This window comes from Bos indicus x Bos taurus, chromosome 16, assembly GCF_003369695.1.
Source record: "Bos indicus x Bos taurus breed Angus x Brahman F1 hybrid chromosome 16, Bos_hybrid_MaternalHap_v2.0, whole genome shotgun sequence".
Lineage (NCBI taxonomy): Eukaryota > Metazoa > Chordata > Mammalia > Artiodactyla > Bovidae > Bos > Bos indicus x Bos taurus.
This window is the reverse complement of record NC_040091.1, coordinates 5,245,271-5,261,227: the sequence shown is the minus strand read 5'-3', so window position 1 is coordinate 5,261,227 and position 15,957 is coordinate 5,245,271. Positions and strand designations below refer to the sequence as shown.

The window sequence follows — 15,957 nt, the reverse complement described above, 5'->3', positions numbered from 1 at the left end:
CAGAGTTAGAGTGATGCCACCACAAGCCAAGGAATCCCAGCTACCTCTAAAATCTGGAAGAGGCAAGGAACAGCTTTTTCCCTGGAGCTTTCAGAAGGAGTCAGTCCCATCAACACCTTGATTTAGCACTGTAATACTCATTTTTAACATCTAACCTCCAGAACTGTTTTTAAAATCTACACCTTTTCAAAATTCAAGGTAATTTGTTATAGCAGTATCAGGAAACCCATATGGAGGGGATGGGGGTAGTCTGATCAGGGGAGAGTAATGAAGGTTTTTTGGATTTTTAACTGAGAAAGTTATGGAACTTTTAGCCATGGAACAAATGGAGTGTAGTGAGGGCCAAAAGGTGTGAGAATATTCTAGGAAAAGGTTGAGAGTATAGTTTGTTGATATGAAACTAGACTTCTAGAAAGGCCCATTGAGAGGACTTTTGTAAAGGAAATGGATGGAAGACAATCAAAAATCTCAGGAATTGTTGGATCTGTTAAGGAACAAAATGTACAATAAACAATAGATCAGGATAGAAACATATGAACCACATTGATCCAGAGGTCTTAAAAATTTTTTTGTTGAAGTATAGTTGATATACAATACTATTTTAGTTTCAGGTATATAACATAGTAATTCAAATTTTTATAGATTATATTCCATTTAAAGTTATTATAAAATATTGTCTATACAGTAATTCCCTACATATGAATCTTCAAGTTGTGAACTTTCAAAGATGCAAATGTGTATTTACATGTCCAATCATGTAAGTTAGTCCACCTGTCTGGTGTACTTATCATGTTCACACCATCCTCTAGAAGTGGTTGCATTTTTTGCGTACTTTACTGTACAGTATGGTATAGAGTCCAATAGTGCAGTATCCTTATTTCAAGCCCAAAATGTCCAGAGGCAAGTGTAAAAGCAGCAGTGATGTAGTTGGTACTACTGTCCTTTTCAAGATACTATACTGTAAGATTTTAAATGTTTATTTTGTGTGTTTGTCTTTTTTTTTTTTGTATTTGTGTGAAAAGTATTATAAACCTATTATGGTGCAATACTAGACAGAAGGTTGTTAGTTGGTTACCAAGGCTAACTTTATGAGACTTACGAACAAATTGGTCTTATGAAGGTACTCTCAAAACAGAACTTGTTCATATGTTGAAGAATTACTATACTCAATATATTTCCTGTGCTGTATGATGTATCTTTATACCTTATGTATTAAAACATAGTGGTTTGTGCCTCCTAACCCCCTATCCCTGTCCTCTCCTCCCGCTCTCTCCCCACTGGTAACCACCAGTTTGTCCCTTATATCTGTGAGTCTATTTCTGTTTTGCTGTATTCATTCTTTTGCTTTATTTTCTAAATTCCACACACAAATGATCACATACAGTATTTGCCTTTTTTTGTCTGACTTATCAACTAGAGGTTTTTTAATATTTTTGTGTATTATGGACCCCTTTGCCTATTTGATCAAGCAGGACTCCTTCTCAGAATTGTTTTTATAAATGCATAAAATAAAGTACACAGAATTACAAATAAAACTGGTTATATGGAAATATAGTTCTAGTCACGAATTTTTGGAGGTCTGTGGTGACCAAGACAAAAACCCTAGATTTAAAAATTAGTAGAAGCAAAAGTCATTTGTTTCTAAAGCTAGAGTTAGAGCAAGTCATATGGAGAGTGGAGTAATTTCAAATATCAAATGCTGTAAAGGGGGAGGAGGGGTATGAGGATTGAAAAGGCTTCAAATATTTCAGTAAATATGTTAGCTCTTCTCTCCTCTGTGCATAGATATGGTTCATGGTGGAATAAAGACATTCAAGGTTGGAAATTAATCTTCACTCATTATCTCTTCACTGTTGGAGACCCACATACACACCGTCCAGCAAACCTGCACTCACTCAGCATGTACAGCCTTAGTTCACACAACAGTCCAAAATACTGTCTTACTTCATTAGTCCTTTTATTAAAGTCTCAGTTCCTACCCTCACTAGGTGAAGAAGGGCAGTGTCCCAAAGGCCAGATATGTTTTTAATCTTCCATTCTTGTCCATTAGACTCTCTCCTAAGGCACTATTGCGATAAAATCAACTTTGATCACATCACATCACAACCCCCTTGTATTTTTTTAATCAATAAATTTATTTTAATTGGAGGATAATTGCAATGCTGTGATGGTTCCTCCTCCCCATCCCAACAGTTCAGGTCGTCACAGAGTGCTGGCTTTGGGTTTCCTTTGTTACACATCAAATTCCCATTGGCTATCTGTTTTACACATGGTAATATATAAGATTCAATGCTACTCTCTCAAATCATCACACCCTCTCCTTCTCCCATTGTGTCCAAAAGTCTGTTCTTTACATTTGTGTCTTTTTTAATATTTTAATACTTTCCTTTTTAATACTTTGATACCACTCTTTCAAGGATTTGATATCATCCTTTCAAGATATTCTAAATAGAGCAATGGAAGAAGAAGCCAGATCATAGTAGGCTGTGGAAAAAGAAATAGAAGATTGAATTCCCCAGGCTTACATCACAAGCTATCAGAATATGCCACTCATTACCACTTCTTTTTACACTAGTCTCCTAGCATCTGCTTTCTTCCCTCATTTCTGAAAGGTTTTAGCTCCTACCTCATGGCAAACTTCTCTACCATTACTCCTGTCATAATCCTCAGTGATTTGATATTCAGTGATGGTATTTTCCAAATACCTTATCTTTTTTCAACAATCCTGTCCTTTCCTCTATTCTGCCGCTTATGCCCATGGCCATATCTTAGACCCTGTCATCATCCATAAATACAGTCCCTCTATAATTTTGGCCATCCCACTGTCCAACCACCAATCCTATCCTTCTAGTTCACCTCTAGTACCTTGATCCCAACAATCTTGGTATCTCTCAGTACCTACGATCCGTTTATCTTTTCTTTCAATTTCACACACCCTTAGTATCCCCACTTTCATCCTGACAAGATTCAATTCAATTCCATGGTCCATCATTATAATCACTATCTTGCATTCTGCCTCAGCCGCCTTGCCCTTCTCCCAAGTTATTGTATTTATTATGTGAACAATTTTGCTTAGATTCATTTCTCCACAATTTTGCCCCTGTACTCATGAAACTGAATGTGGCTGGAAAAAAAAAAAAAAAGTACGTCCATGAGGACTAGTCTAATGACAACTCACTTCAAATGGACCTTTGTAATGCGGGCTGGTGTTCTTACTATACTTACCTAATCCATTTACTCTCTCATTCTTCCAAGTGACTATCAATTTTTTTTTTTTGGCATTGAACTCTCACTTCTCCTCCATTGTTCTTAATATGTTTAGAGCTTTGCTTCTCTTTTTTTTTAAACGGAAAAAATAGGAAAAAAATTAAAAAAAAAAAAAAAAAAACTTCTCTCAAAATTTAATCTGAATATTTCTATCCGGTTTAGATAATTTATCTCCTGTTCATAGGGTTATATAGTTCACACCTTATCTAAGGCTAAATTTGCCACTAATGCACTAGATTCTATCTGTTCTTTCTTGCTCAAATACATCACTCTAGGAATTCCCCTCTCTCTCCAGAATTATTACTTCCCCTTTTCTACTGGATTTTTACCATAGCATGCAAACAAATTTCTCCAAATGCAGCAGACATAGTCCCTCTTTGATTTTTTTTAAATTATTTTTTAATTTAAAAAAATTTTTCGCCTAATATTTCTTTTGCTTGCAACCCAATCTGATGAGATATCTATATCTGCAGAGCTACCTCCTTCATCCCCTTGAGTTTCTATTTTTATTTAAGTGTTACCTTCTCAATGAAGTCTTCTCTGGCCACTATTTACAGCTGCACATCCATTCAGAACTTCCTTTCCTCTTTATCTGCTTCATATAATGTTAAAATTTTTACTTATTTTTTCATTTTATTTCCATCTGACAATCTGCTTGTCATTTGCCTCTCCTCACTAGAATAAAAGCTACTTGAGAAAACATGTTCATTTATCACTGCTATATCCCACAACCTAAAACATTGCCTAGCACGCAAGAATGGGTACCATAATTATTGGTAAGTGAATAGATGAAATGGTTAAATCTGCTAAGTTCAACCACTTTTTCAGAAAATTTGATGGTAAAGAAAAGGGAGATAGTTTAAAAGAGAAAGCATGGATGGTTTGGGGGAGGATTTGTTTCAGGGTTGGGGGTGGATATGTGTTGCTTTAACTGAACCCATTCTTTTGGAATTAAGCCCCTGATTTTTCCTGATTCCACAGTTCCATATGGTTCAGATGGATCACAATTTCTCAAATATGACAGTATTGACATATTGAACCAGACAATTCTTTGTTTGGGGGCTGTCCTGAGCACTGTAAGATGTTTAGCAGCACCTCTGGCTTCTACCCACTAGATGCCAGTAGCATTCCCCTCCTCCAGCTGTGACAACAGCAAATGTCTACAGGTATTTCCAAATGTCCTCTGTGGGGTGTGGGGGACTGGGGGGAGAGAAGGGAGGGTGTGATTACCCCACTTGAGAAAAACTAAGGTAAATCAATTCTATCCCCAGTTCTAAGCCTAGGCAAACAGCTTAGCCCTTGTCATCTGCTTATTCACTGCTCTGATCTAGTAAGTGGTTCAGCTGAGAACATTGTCCCAATTTGGGCAAGTAAGAGTTAGTGAAGGCACTTTTGAAAGAGTTATTGGACCAAAGAAGTTCTTTGTGCTGGAATGCTAAACTGACAGGGCTTCCTAGGTGGTGCTAGTGGTAAACGACCTGCCTGTCAATATAGGAGACCCAGGTTTGATCCCTGGGTCAGGAAGATCCCCTGGAGAAGGAAATGGCAACCCACGCCAGTATTTTTGCCTGGGAAATCCCATGGACAGAGGAGCGTGGCAGGCTACAGTCCATGGGGTCACAAGAGTTGGACACGACTTAGTGACTAAACCACCGCCACCAGAGAAGGAGGCCAGCAGAAAAAAACAAAACCAGGGAATGAAACAGATTCCTAAAGATATGATTTGAATATTTAATTCCCATTTTGACTGAAACAAGCTGCACCCTTGACCTTTTCTGTCATGTGACATAAAATTCCTTCTTGGTTTAAACCAGTGTGAGATGGATTTCTGTCACCTGCAGCTGAATAAGTACTGGCTTGAACACATTTTGTAGGTGAAAAAAGGCAGGCAGTGATGAGAGAAAGTATAACTGAGGGAGCAATGTCCTGGAAGAAATAGAAAGGGATGAGAAAACTGTATAGTCTGTAAAAAGTGGTAAGTGGAATTGAGAATAAGGATGGATAAACTTGAGAGGTGAAGAAAGAGGAACTAGAAAGCTATCCTGTGATATTTTCATCCTCTGCTAAGATAAGGAAGGTGGTAAGATATAATATGGGGTTTTCCAGGTGGCTCAGTGGTAAAGAATCCACTTGCAATGCAGAAGACACGGGTTTGATCCCTGGGTCAGGAAGATCCTCTGAAGAAGGAAATGGCCACCCACTTCAATATGCTTTCCTGGAAAATCCAATGGACAAAGGAAACTGGCGGGTTATAGTCCGTGGAGTCGCGAAGAGCCAGACACAACTTAGTAACTAAAAAACAACAGGTTATAATAGATGGCTTGAGGTGAATGAACAAATGAGTTGGAGAAATGAAAATGTACTGTGAATGAATAAGATACCAAACTACATACCAACTGAAAGCAATTTCTTAAGGAGATATCTGTACACTCATGTTCATGTGTGGGGAGGCTAAGTTGCTTCAGTCCTGTCTTACTCTGTGCAACCCTATGGGCTGTAGCTCGCTAGGCTCCTCTGTCCATGGGATTCTCCTGGCATGAATACTGGAGTGGGTTGCCATGTCCTCCTGCAGGGGATCTTCCCAACCCAGGGACCGAACCAGCATTTCCTGTGTCTCCTGCATTGGCAGCTGGGTTCTTTACTATTAGCACCGCCTGGGAGACCCATTCATGTTCATAGCAGCAATATTCACAATACCCACAAGGTGAAAACAACCCAAATGTTCATTGACGGATAATTAGATTTTAAAATATTGTATATACATACAATGAAATATTATTCAGCCTGAAAAAGAATTCTGACACATGCTACAACACAGATGGACATTGAGGACATTATACTAAGTGAAATAAACTTGTCACAACAGGACAAGTAACTGTATGGTTCAACTTATATATGAGGTATCTTGAAGTAGTTATGAAATTCATATAAATGGAAAGTAGAACAGTTGTTGGCAGGGGCTGAAAGATGAGGGGAATGTGGACTTACTCTTTAATGGATATAGAGTTTCAGTTTTGTAAATTGAAAAAGTTCTGGAGATCTGTTGCATAGCAATGTGAATATACTTACACTTCTGAAGTGTACACTTAAAAATAGTTAAGACTAAATTTTGTTACATGTTTTCTTTACTACAATTTATTTTTTAAAGATGTCAAAAACAGCCTACAGAATCTAGAAAAGTGGGAGTAAATCTGTGGTAGTGAATGAGCAAGATTTTATTTTCTCAATAATTTAAATACTGGAACAGAGAACACTGACAGCCAGATTTAGAGTGTGGTAGGAGAGAATGAGTGCACTGGGGGAAGGTGTTGCTGGATAAGTGTTGAGGATGAGGGAATTCAGTTTGTGGGTTGAGTTTGACTAATGTGACAAAATGGTGGGCTCCAGGATGCATAATTGTTAAATCAAAAATTCTAAAAACCCTAAAACTATGTCTGCTATTCAAGAGTTCATTAACTCCAGAAAAAAGATCACAAAAGGCAAGATTTTTCTTTAAGATAAAATTTACTTGAATGACTAATGTACACATTATCAAATGACATTTTACAAACAACTATAGTTACTTCTGAGTTAAAGCTTCAGAATTACAACTTGACTCCTATAATTTTAAAAAAGATGTGCAAACTGGAATTACTGAGTGATTATAGAAAGGCAAAAATATATTCGATGAGAAAAACTCAAATCAAGTGGAAATAAAAGTGAGATGTTTAACTAAATCAGAGAAAGATGCTCTTATTAAAATAAAAACAGGTTTCCCAACAAATGTATGCCTATCATAACCACAGGATATGCCTCATACTTTGCTTAAATAATTAAAACCACACTATAATTAAAAGTATATGGTAACATAAGTATGTTGATTGCAGTATATATGTCTAGATTCTTTCTAGACACAAGGAAAGCTCTTTTTAGTGCCTTCCTTAAAAATGTAACACTTCAGAGATATGTAACTGTTTATAGCCATAGCCTGTCTCCAGGTACATCACAGGTGAGGCTTCAAAAAGTCCTTGAAATGCACATGGCAGTAAAACTGGGCTCCCATCTTTACCATCATCAAGCAACTTTTCTTTGTTCTGCTTGAGACCGATTGCATATAGGAGTTAAATCTTATGAAACAGTCTCACTGATGTTGAGACCATACTAATCCACCTATTGATAGTAGAATGGTTTCTTTCCAACCATCAGTAGGGTTCCAAGCGGTGAGGCATACTGAAATAGATTAATTTCTATTTAGGAGGTGGCATGAAAAGCAGTGATGCAACTCAAAGTTTAAATATGAGTGTTAACCTTATCTTTATATATACCAATTACAAGTGCTATAAACAATGAAGTATCATTCAATTAAATGGTCCATCATATTACAAGAAGCAAATAAATAATAATTAAATTTTGCATTGATAGATATGAATAAAAATAAATGAGGAAGAAATTAAAACAATGGTCTCCTACTAACTTACTCATATATTCATTCAACAAACATTTACATGATAGCTTTACTTTGGGCCCCCAGGGCTTTGGTTTTAGAGATCACTCTGGCATAGTCTCTCCCATCCTCTTCTTCTCTTTTTCTGCAACTCATCGGCAACAAGGCATCTTTTTCTTCCTCAACTGCCACAGCAGTTTTTCTCTGTCTAGTTTATGGCACTTAATGTTACACTATGATATGTATATGTCTTATTTCTCTGACTAAAATAAGTTCCAAGAGGGTAGAGGTGGTATCTTCATTTTATATTTTATAACTCATATAGGAGAAAGCAGCTTGAAGTCATATTTGAGCTTGAATTCTATCTTTGTCAACTACTGACCCCGAGTCTTTGGTCAAGAGAATTTTTTCTTCCTGGTTTTTTCACCGAGGATATTATATGCCCATTCAGGTATTGCTGCTTCTGCTGCTAAGTCGCTTCAGCCATGTCCGACTCTGTGTGACCCCATAGACGGCAGCCCACCAGGCTCCCCCGTCCCTGGGATTCTCCAGGCAAGAATACTGGAGTGGGTTGCCATTTCCTTCTCCAATGCATGAAAGTGAAAAGTGAAACTGAAGTCACTGAGTCTAGTCTGACTCTTAGCGACCCCATGGACTGCGGCCCACCAGGCTCCTCCATCCATGGGATTTTCCAGGCAAGAGTACTGGAGTGGGGTGCCATTGCCTTCTCTGACTAAGGTATTACCTTGGAATAATACACACCTTTTAAAGTTGCAGTGAAGGCTAAATGAGATAAGGCATGAAAGAGCCTTAGCAAACCTCAGGGGGGCTCTTCATGTTGCCTGTCAACCTTTCTGTACTCCCTATCATTCAGGCTTCACCTATCATGGTGACAAATTAATACCTTCTCCTTCTCCTCAAGTCTTTAACATCTCCTTTTCTAATCTCCTTGTCAGCTGGTCATTTTGCTTTTTATTCACTGAGAACACAGAGGCATCAGAAGAGAGCTTCTACATGTGTTTTCCCAATCACATCTCCCCACCTGCCTTCATCTGCTCCCATGTGTTCTGCCTTTCCTGTTACTAAGGCCAGGCTCCTGGCTAAGGTCTACCTCCTGCTTGAACACTAGATCCCATTCCTCCTAGCTTAGGACATTGCTCCCACAATTTTTCCTTTTCTTTCCCTGTCATTTCCTTCCTTCCCCCTAGATCATTCTCTTCAGCTTATAGGAATAGCAGCTATTTCTCCATTCTTACAAACATGTCCCTTTGCTTCTTATCCTTGCCATTACTCTATTTATCTGCTCCTCCCTGTAGAAAAGATCCTTGAAAGAGAAATCTCCAATTTCTCCCCTTTCATTCTCTCTTAAACACTTCTGTCAACTCCAGTTTGCTTCTTTTCCCCTACACCAAAACTGTTCTTATCAAGATTACCAGCAAATCTTATGCCAAACCCAGGTCAGTTTTCACATTGATGTTCCTTGATCTATCAGCACATTTGACAGGATCTATCACTCCCTCCTCCTTAACGTTCTCTCTTTGCATGACTCCTGGAACACCACACTCTGGGGTTCCCTCCTGTATCAGAGCAGCTTCTATGCTCTTGTGTCAGCTCCTTCCCACTCCATGACTCCTAATGTTGGAGGATCCAGGGCTCAGCATTCAGACCCATTTTCTTCCCTTGCCTATCTCACTCCCTTTATTGACCTTACTCGGTTTCATTATTCTGTATATCCATACACTGACAAGACCCAACTTTGTATCCCAAGTCTGGTCCTATTCCTAAAATGCTGAGTTGTACATCCAGCTATCTTTTTAGCACCTGTATGTGGATATCTATTAGATATCTTACATTTAACATCTCCAAAGTGAACTGCTCATGTTTCTCTCCGGTCTTGATTTCATTCTCAGTTGTCTTAATTAACAGCAATTCTATACTTCGGGCTGCTCAGGCCAAAAACTCCAGGCATCATCACTGACTTCTCCCTTTCTCTCATACCCTGACACAAACTGTCAGCAAATTCTACTGTCACTATCTCAAAAATGTATGAAGAATCTGACCTCTCCTCACCAGGCTGGTAATAGCAATTCACAACTTTAAGTAGAGTTTTGTGATAGCGTCCACATGGAGGCCCCATCTTTCACCTCTGGCACTTACACTCTCTTCTTGATGAAGAAGTTAAAGTGATCATTTGCTTCCCTGTTTAAAATCCTTCAATGATTCTCATCTCAGAGCAAACACCAAGTTCATTACAATGACCTACCATACCCTATAGGGCCATCAATCTTCACCCTCCTCCTTGTGTGTGCCTCCAACGCAGCAGGAACATACCACCTGATATGGTCTTTGTGCTCACTGTTCTTTCTTCCTCTACAAGGCTGTCCTTGCTTCACACTAGTCTTTGCTGAACTGTCATTTTCTTAGTGAGGACTTCCCTTCTAACTCTTCTTCCCTATCTAGCCCCTTTTCTGGTTTATTTTTTCTCACAATATTTATTGATTGATTGATTCTTATTTTGTTACGTATTTAAATATTTGTTGAATAGATGAATAAATTTTAAAAAACAGGGACATGAGTTGGTAATGTGAAGCAAGTAAACAGATTTTGTGCATAATTATTAAAGACCTATGCAACAGAGCCATATATATTTAGTACTATACTTATTGATAAATATAAATTGAAAGAAATTTTGACATAGAAATTAATAAAATATTTAAAACTTCATTAGATACCAGTTTGTCTTCTGATTAGTTTGCTGGGCTGTATGGGTCAACAGAGTATATGTCTAGTGTTTCTAAATGAACATCTTCTTTATAGTTTGTATTTGTGTAGTAATTGCTAAATGGAAAAAAAAAAGAAAAGAAAAAATAAATTCTTTATTCACTGGCCAAGATTACTATATAAAGGTGTAACAGTTGTTTTCTTTTTTGCAATTCCCAACACATAGTAAGTACTTTTTATGGATGATTTCATTTTATTGTCTTAACTATCTTATGAAGTAATCACTATAATTCTCATTTTTTGAAAAGACCCATAAAAATAATTTGCTAAGCTACTAAGTGTCCAAATCAGAAGTTGGCAAAACCAATACAATATTGTAAAGTAATTAACCTCCAATTAAGATAAATAAATTTATATTAAAAAAAGAAGTTTACATTGGGCAGCTTTATCCAGGCCTTTTAATGACTAATAATTAGGACTCCCAGATTGAAAAAATTTATAAAGAAGCTTTCACTTTATAATATGATTATAAACTTACCTTTGGAGGGCCAGTCTTCCAAACTAACTTAAAAAGAAATTTTTATATTTGATATTTAATTCAAAATACTTATATAATCATGCAGCACTAAAAATTTTAAATGACTTTTAAGACGTTTTTACGTTTTTTCTTTCAAAGCACATGTACTTTGCTGTGCTTCTAAAACATTTTGTCAAAATTAGCAAAAGACAATAAAAGGTGATTGCACTATCGTGTAGAACTCTGAGATAAAATAATACAAAATTACTAGGAAAGAAAGTTTACCACTAAGGGTACTTACAACTTGCCACTCTCTATCACATTTAAGAGGTCAATTTACATATTTAGCAGGAAGAGACATTAAAATTATTACAGAAGATAATTTTTAGGTTAATGTGTGATTTAGGTTTTACTGAAACATCTTAGAAGTCTCTTCTTCACATGTTTGAATAACTTCAAAATATTTAATTTTGTTAGTAGACATTGATTTTTAAATGATCCATTACTCATCTTACTTACAAAAAGTATTTAAGGCAGTTCAAATGTCTGTATTAAGTATAAGAAACTAAACTGAAGTCAGTTAGAAAATGGAAATAAAACAAGTGATGCTTAGGAGTTTAATTAACATATATGTTTAGTTCATAATCAACTGAGGTTCTTATGTATAGTGTTTGATATAAACATGTTAATAACTTTGTTAATAACTTTAATAATCAGATAGGAATATTACAAATTATTTATGCTTATAGGTGTTCCCAAAGTTTACAAATTTTCCTACACATGTAATGCTCTGATAGCAAACTTTGTAAAAGGAAGGTAGGAGATAGAGACCACCTTTTCTATTTACTTAAATGTCTTTTTAAATTACTCTTGACTAAAATTATGTTCTAACTTCCTGTGAGAAAAGCCATGCAAATGACATCTCTATGTTTGTTTTCTTAAGACCTTTAACTCTCCTGAATTCTATGAAGCCATTTTCTCCCAACTTTCTTTCCTCTTACTTCTGACAGTTCCTTCCCCCTCTTGCCTTTTAAGTATTACTGTTATTCTTAGATCTGTTTTCATCCTTGTTCTAATCTTCTATTTTGTTTGGTACCAAGGCTTCAATTGTGATTTAAGCATCATCTACCTGAGTCCAGGCCTCTCTCTTGAGTCCTGGAAGAGAGTACCTAGAAGTAGCAGATCAGAACTGCACCATTTTCCCCCACAAACCTATCCCTCTCCATTTTTTGTGAACCATTGGATCCATCCAGTGGCACCCACTTGATTCATACTTTGTGTCCCCTTCTTCCCACATTTAACAATTCACTAAACCTTGAAATACTGATTGAAGGCGGGAGGAGAAGGGGACAGCAGAGGATGAGATGGTTGGATGGTATCACCAACTCAATGGACATGAGTTTGACTAAGCTCCAGGAGTTGGTGATGAACAGGGAGGCCTGGTGTGCTGCAGTCCATGGGGTCACAAAGGGTCAGACACGACCGAGCAACTGAACTGACTACACTGAAATCCTGAAAAGCCTATTGTCTTCATAGTGAAAATATTTCCTTTTAAGATTTTTTTGGACGTGGACCATTTTAAAAGTCTTTATTGAGTTTATTACAATATTGCTTCTGTTTTATGTTTTGATTTTTTGGTCAGCAGGCATGTGGAATATTAGTTCCTAATCAGGTATTGAACGTATACCCCTGCGTTGGAAGGTGAAGTTTTAACCACTGGACCACCGGGGAAGCCCTTGAAGATATTTCCTACATCTATTGCATCCTCTTGATCCTCACCACTGCTGCTTTGGTTGACAACTCAGTACTGCCCCTTTTTAAAAAACCGAAAATCTGAACATATTGTTTCTTTGCTTAAGATTCTACAGGGTAAACACCAACTCCTTGTCGTGGCATACAAGGCTTTTGATGATCTAACTTTCAGACCATCTTTCCCCAAGACTGTTAAACATCAGTCCCATGAGATGTTAAAGGCATTTTATGAGAAAAAAGTTCAGCAGCCCAACTCGTCTGCAAGACTCGTTTTTGAAAAATTAAATGGGCTTCTTTCATGTAGGACCTTAAATAGTCTCATGGTCATTGTGAATCCCCATGAGAAAAATGTAGCTTGAAGTATATCCCAATATTATTTGTTCATAGAACATCATTTCCCCTGAAATCATTCACAAAACAAAGGTTATGTGATAAACTCTGATAAACACTACTGCCTAAAGTACCTCCGACTGTAGACCCTTGCCAGACCTACTGCATTTAGGCCCTTCCAGGATTAGAACAAACTATTCAGGTTCAAATATGCCATTATTACATAATTTCAGTGTTACCCCCTTCATGTCTGATGCCTACTCTAGGCATTACAGAACTGTGAACAGTGCAATCAGATCACTTAGATAGATCCAAATGATGTGGCTTGTTAAAGTAATTTTGCTGGAATTTGTGGGTGACATGTTTATGGTGACATGATTTGGTCATCCCCCACTGGAAGTTATATGAGATTTGGTAAGACTTTACCTGATTATCCTCCCTATCACTAGCATTTATTGATCCTTAAGAACCTGGGCACACAGAACATTCCCTGGCTGATAATTGACGATATCATTTGCTAAAAGTGTATCCTTTGTACCTACCAGAATATTCTGCAATTTCCATAAGATTTTATGTATCAGAGGGGATCTTTTATGTCACTTAAACCTATGCTAACTTCAATGTTTCTCAGGCATGTCAATTGCTTACGTAGTTCTTATAATATATGATGGAAAAACAAGTCCCAAACTGCACCTTCTACTTGGAATACTTTTCTCTACTTGTCTACACTCTGTGAGGCATACCTGCAACATCTTCTCCACTATGAAAGCTTTTCTGATCAAAATTCCTAAGTACTGACCATTTGATTGCATCCCCACCAAACATTACTTAATCTACTCTGGCAATAATACTTTATGGATACAAATTTTTTTTAATAATAAATTTAAAATAAAATGAAAAAGTATGTCTAATTTATGTGTGATAAAACATAATATAGCAAAATGTAGAAACCTAGTAGTATATTTAAAGAGTCATGAAAACAACAATTGAGTTGTTTAAAGATTGCTTAAACAAATAGAAAGGCCTAGTATGTTTCTGTATGAGAAAGCATTTACAGAAAATGTGCCAATTCTCAAAGGTTAACCTATAGACATAAATGTAATCACAACATATATGTCTTTAGAAAATGACAGATCATCTAAAACTCCTATAAGAACAAACAGAAGAAAGAGGAAAATCTTTAAAAACTATAATGAGGGGATTCTTGTCTTGTTAGAAGTTATAATATCAGAAAACTATACTATTTGAATGCAAAGTGTTTGTGATAGAAAAATAGACACATCAATGAAACAATAAAAAAAGAATCCAGAAATACAATATATCCAGATATATTATTTGATATATGATCAAATTGGAGCTAACTTTCTGGAAAACCATTTGGCAATATTAACTAAGCATCTAAATGTTCATACACTTATTCCTAGAATTCTAAGGATCTAAGCTAAGGAAATATGGAGATGTAGAAAAAGTTTCTTTAGGTTTTTCTTGTTTTTATTTATTATGAAAATAAATGCAGAAGCAGCTTAAAACCTACACAATATGGATACATATTATAGAAAAATATGCAATCAAATTGGTAAAAAGAAAATGTGATTTAAATATAAAAATAGGCTAAATGAAAAAAAAATTAAGGCAGGATTAAAAAAAAATAAGGCCAATATTGCAGTTTAAAAAAAAAGAAATAAAATAATCATATAGGCAAATGCCAAATATCAGCAGTTTTTATGACTGGGACTTTTTCCTATTTTTTAGATTTTTTATTATGTATAAATAAATATTATCTTATCTGTATAAATACCATTCAAATAAAATGAATGCTCGTTATCTTTTAAGTTCTTGCAGAAAGGATATTCTATTTAACACAAGATGCCTTATTCCAGTTATCACATTGCAGTATTTATTTCATTTAACTTGTGCTTCTGTGTTTAGTTTCAGGAAAGAAGTCAAAATCTTTTGTGTATTTTTGTCAAGCAGGCCTCAAACTTACCGTTCTCTGTGTTTTGATATCATGTATAAGGCGACAGCACCCAAGCAGAAAAGAGCTATTACCCCAGCAGAAAAACCTAAAATACAAAACAGAGTATTAAACGATAGAAAAATGTAACCTACATTGTTTTGAAGTGATTGTGGGGCCTGTTCCTAGTGGTGGGGAAAATGTTATGTGACTTTTTTGCTTATTCTTCTTCAGCCATACAGATACTAAATTCCAAAATAGTTGTATGTGGGCTTACGTTTTGGATTTAATCCAGTTCATATTTATTCTAAAGCACCAAGCATTTGATCACAAGGTTCCAGTCAAGTTTAGGTTCAGCTTTTCTGTTCTTTTCAGTTTTATTAGTAATATTCTTGTCACTGGAGTGAAATTAGAAGCTCAGGACACCAGGATTCCGTGACTTTTCATACAATATTTAACTCTCAGTTGTGAAATATATTTTGCCACTGCAGAATAAATGAATCTGTTTTGATAGCAACCAAATTATGCAAAAGACCAATAGTTAAACGAAAGTTTTGTGTGTGGCACTCACTAGCTCAGTCATGCCGTACTTTTTATGACCCCATGGACTATAGCCTGTGAGGCACCTCTGTCATAGAATTCTCCAAGCAAGAATACTGAAGTAGGTTGTCATTTCCTTCAGGGTATCTTCCCAACTGAGAGATTGACCTCACATCTTTTGCATCTTCTGCACTGACAAGTGAATTCTTTACCTCTGCACCATATGGGAAGCCCAAACTTTTAGTAAACCTAAACTTTTGAACTAAAAACTGGGAGTAGCTGATCAAGTCATTCATTTCATCCCATCCAAAAGTGACAGTTTGTGATGTGAAGTGCACATTAAAAGAGCCTTAGAACACTTTAAAAAAAAAAAAAAAAGTACAATTTCTCATGAGTTCAAATGAAAAACTTAACAGGCAGGATACAGGGCTTCCCTGGTGGCTCAGATGGTAA

At 36.4% G+C, this 15,957-nt stretch overlaps 1 protein-coding gene across 4 annotated transcripts in view; it reads right to left on the bottom strand.

The window, feature by feature from the left end:
* Positions 1-6,758: 6,758 nt before the first annotated feature.
* Positions 6,759-15,957, bottom strand: part of CR2 (complement C3d receptor 2) — a 49,244-nt gene continuing 40,045 nt past the window's right edge. For all 4 annotated transcript variants that reach the window (XM_027564356.1, XM_027564357.1, XM_027564358.1 and 1 more), the window contains 3 exons: positions 14,998-15,073; positions 10,423-10,528; positions 6,759-7,476 (listed from right to left, as the gene is read on the bottom strand). In XM_027564356.1, coding sequence (XP_027420157.1) covers positions 10,438-10,528; positions 14,998-15,073 — 167 coding nt within the window. In that variant the 3' untranslated portion in view covers positions 6,759-7,476; positions 10,423-10,437. The remainder of the gene's footprint in view (positions 7,477-10,422; positions 10,529-14,997; positions 15,074-15,957) is intronic.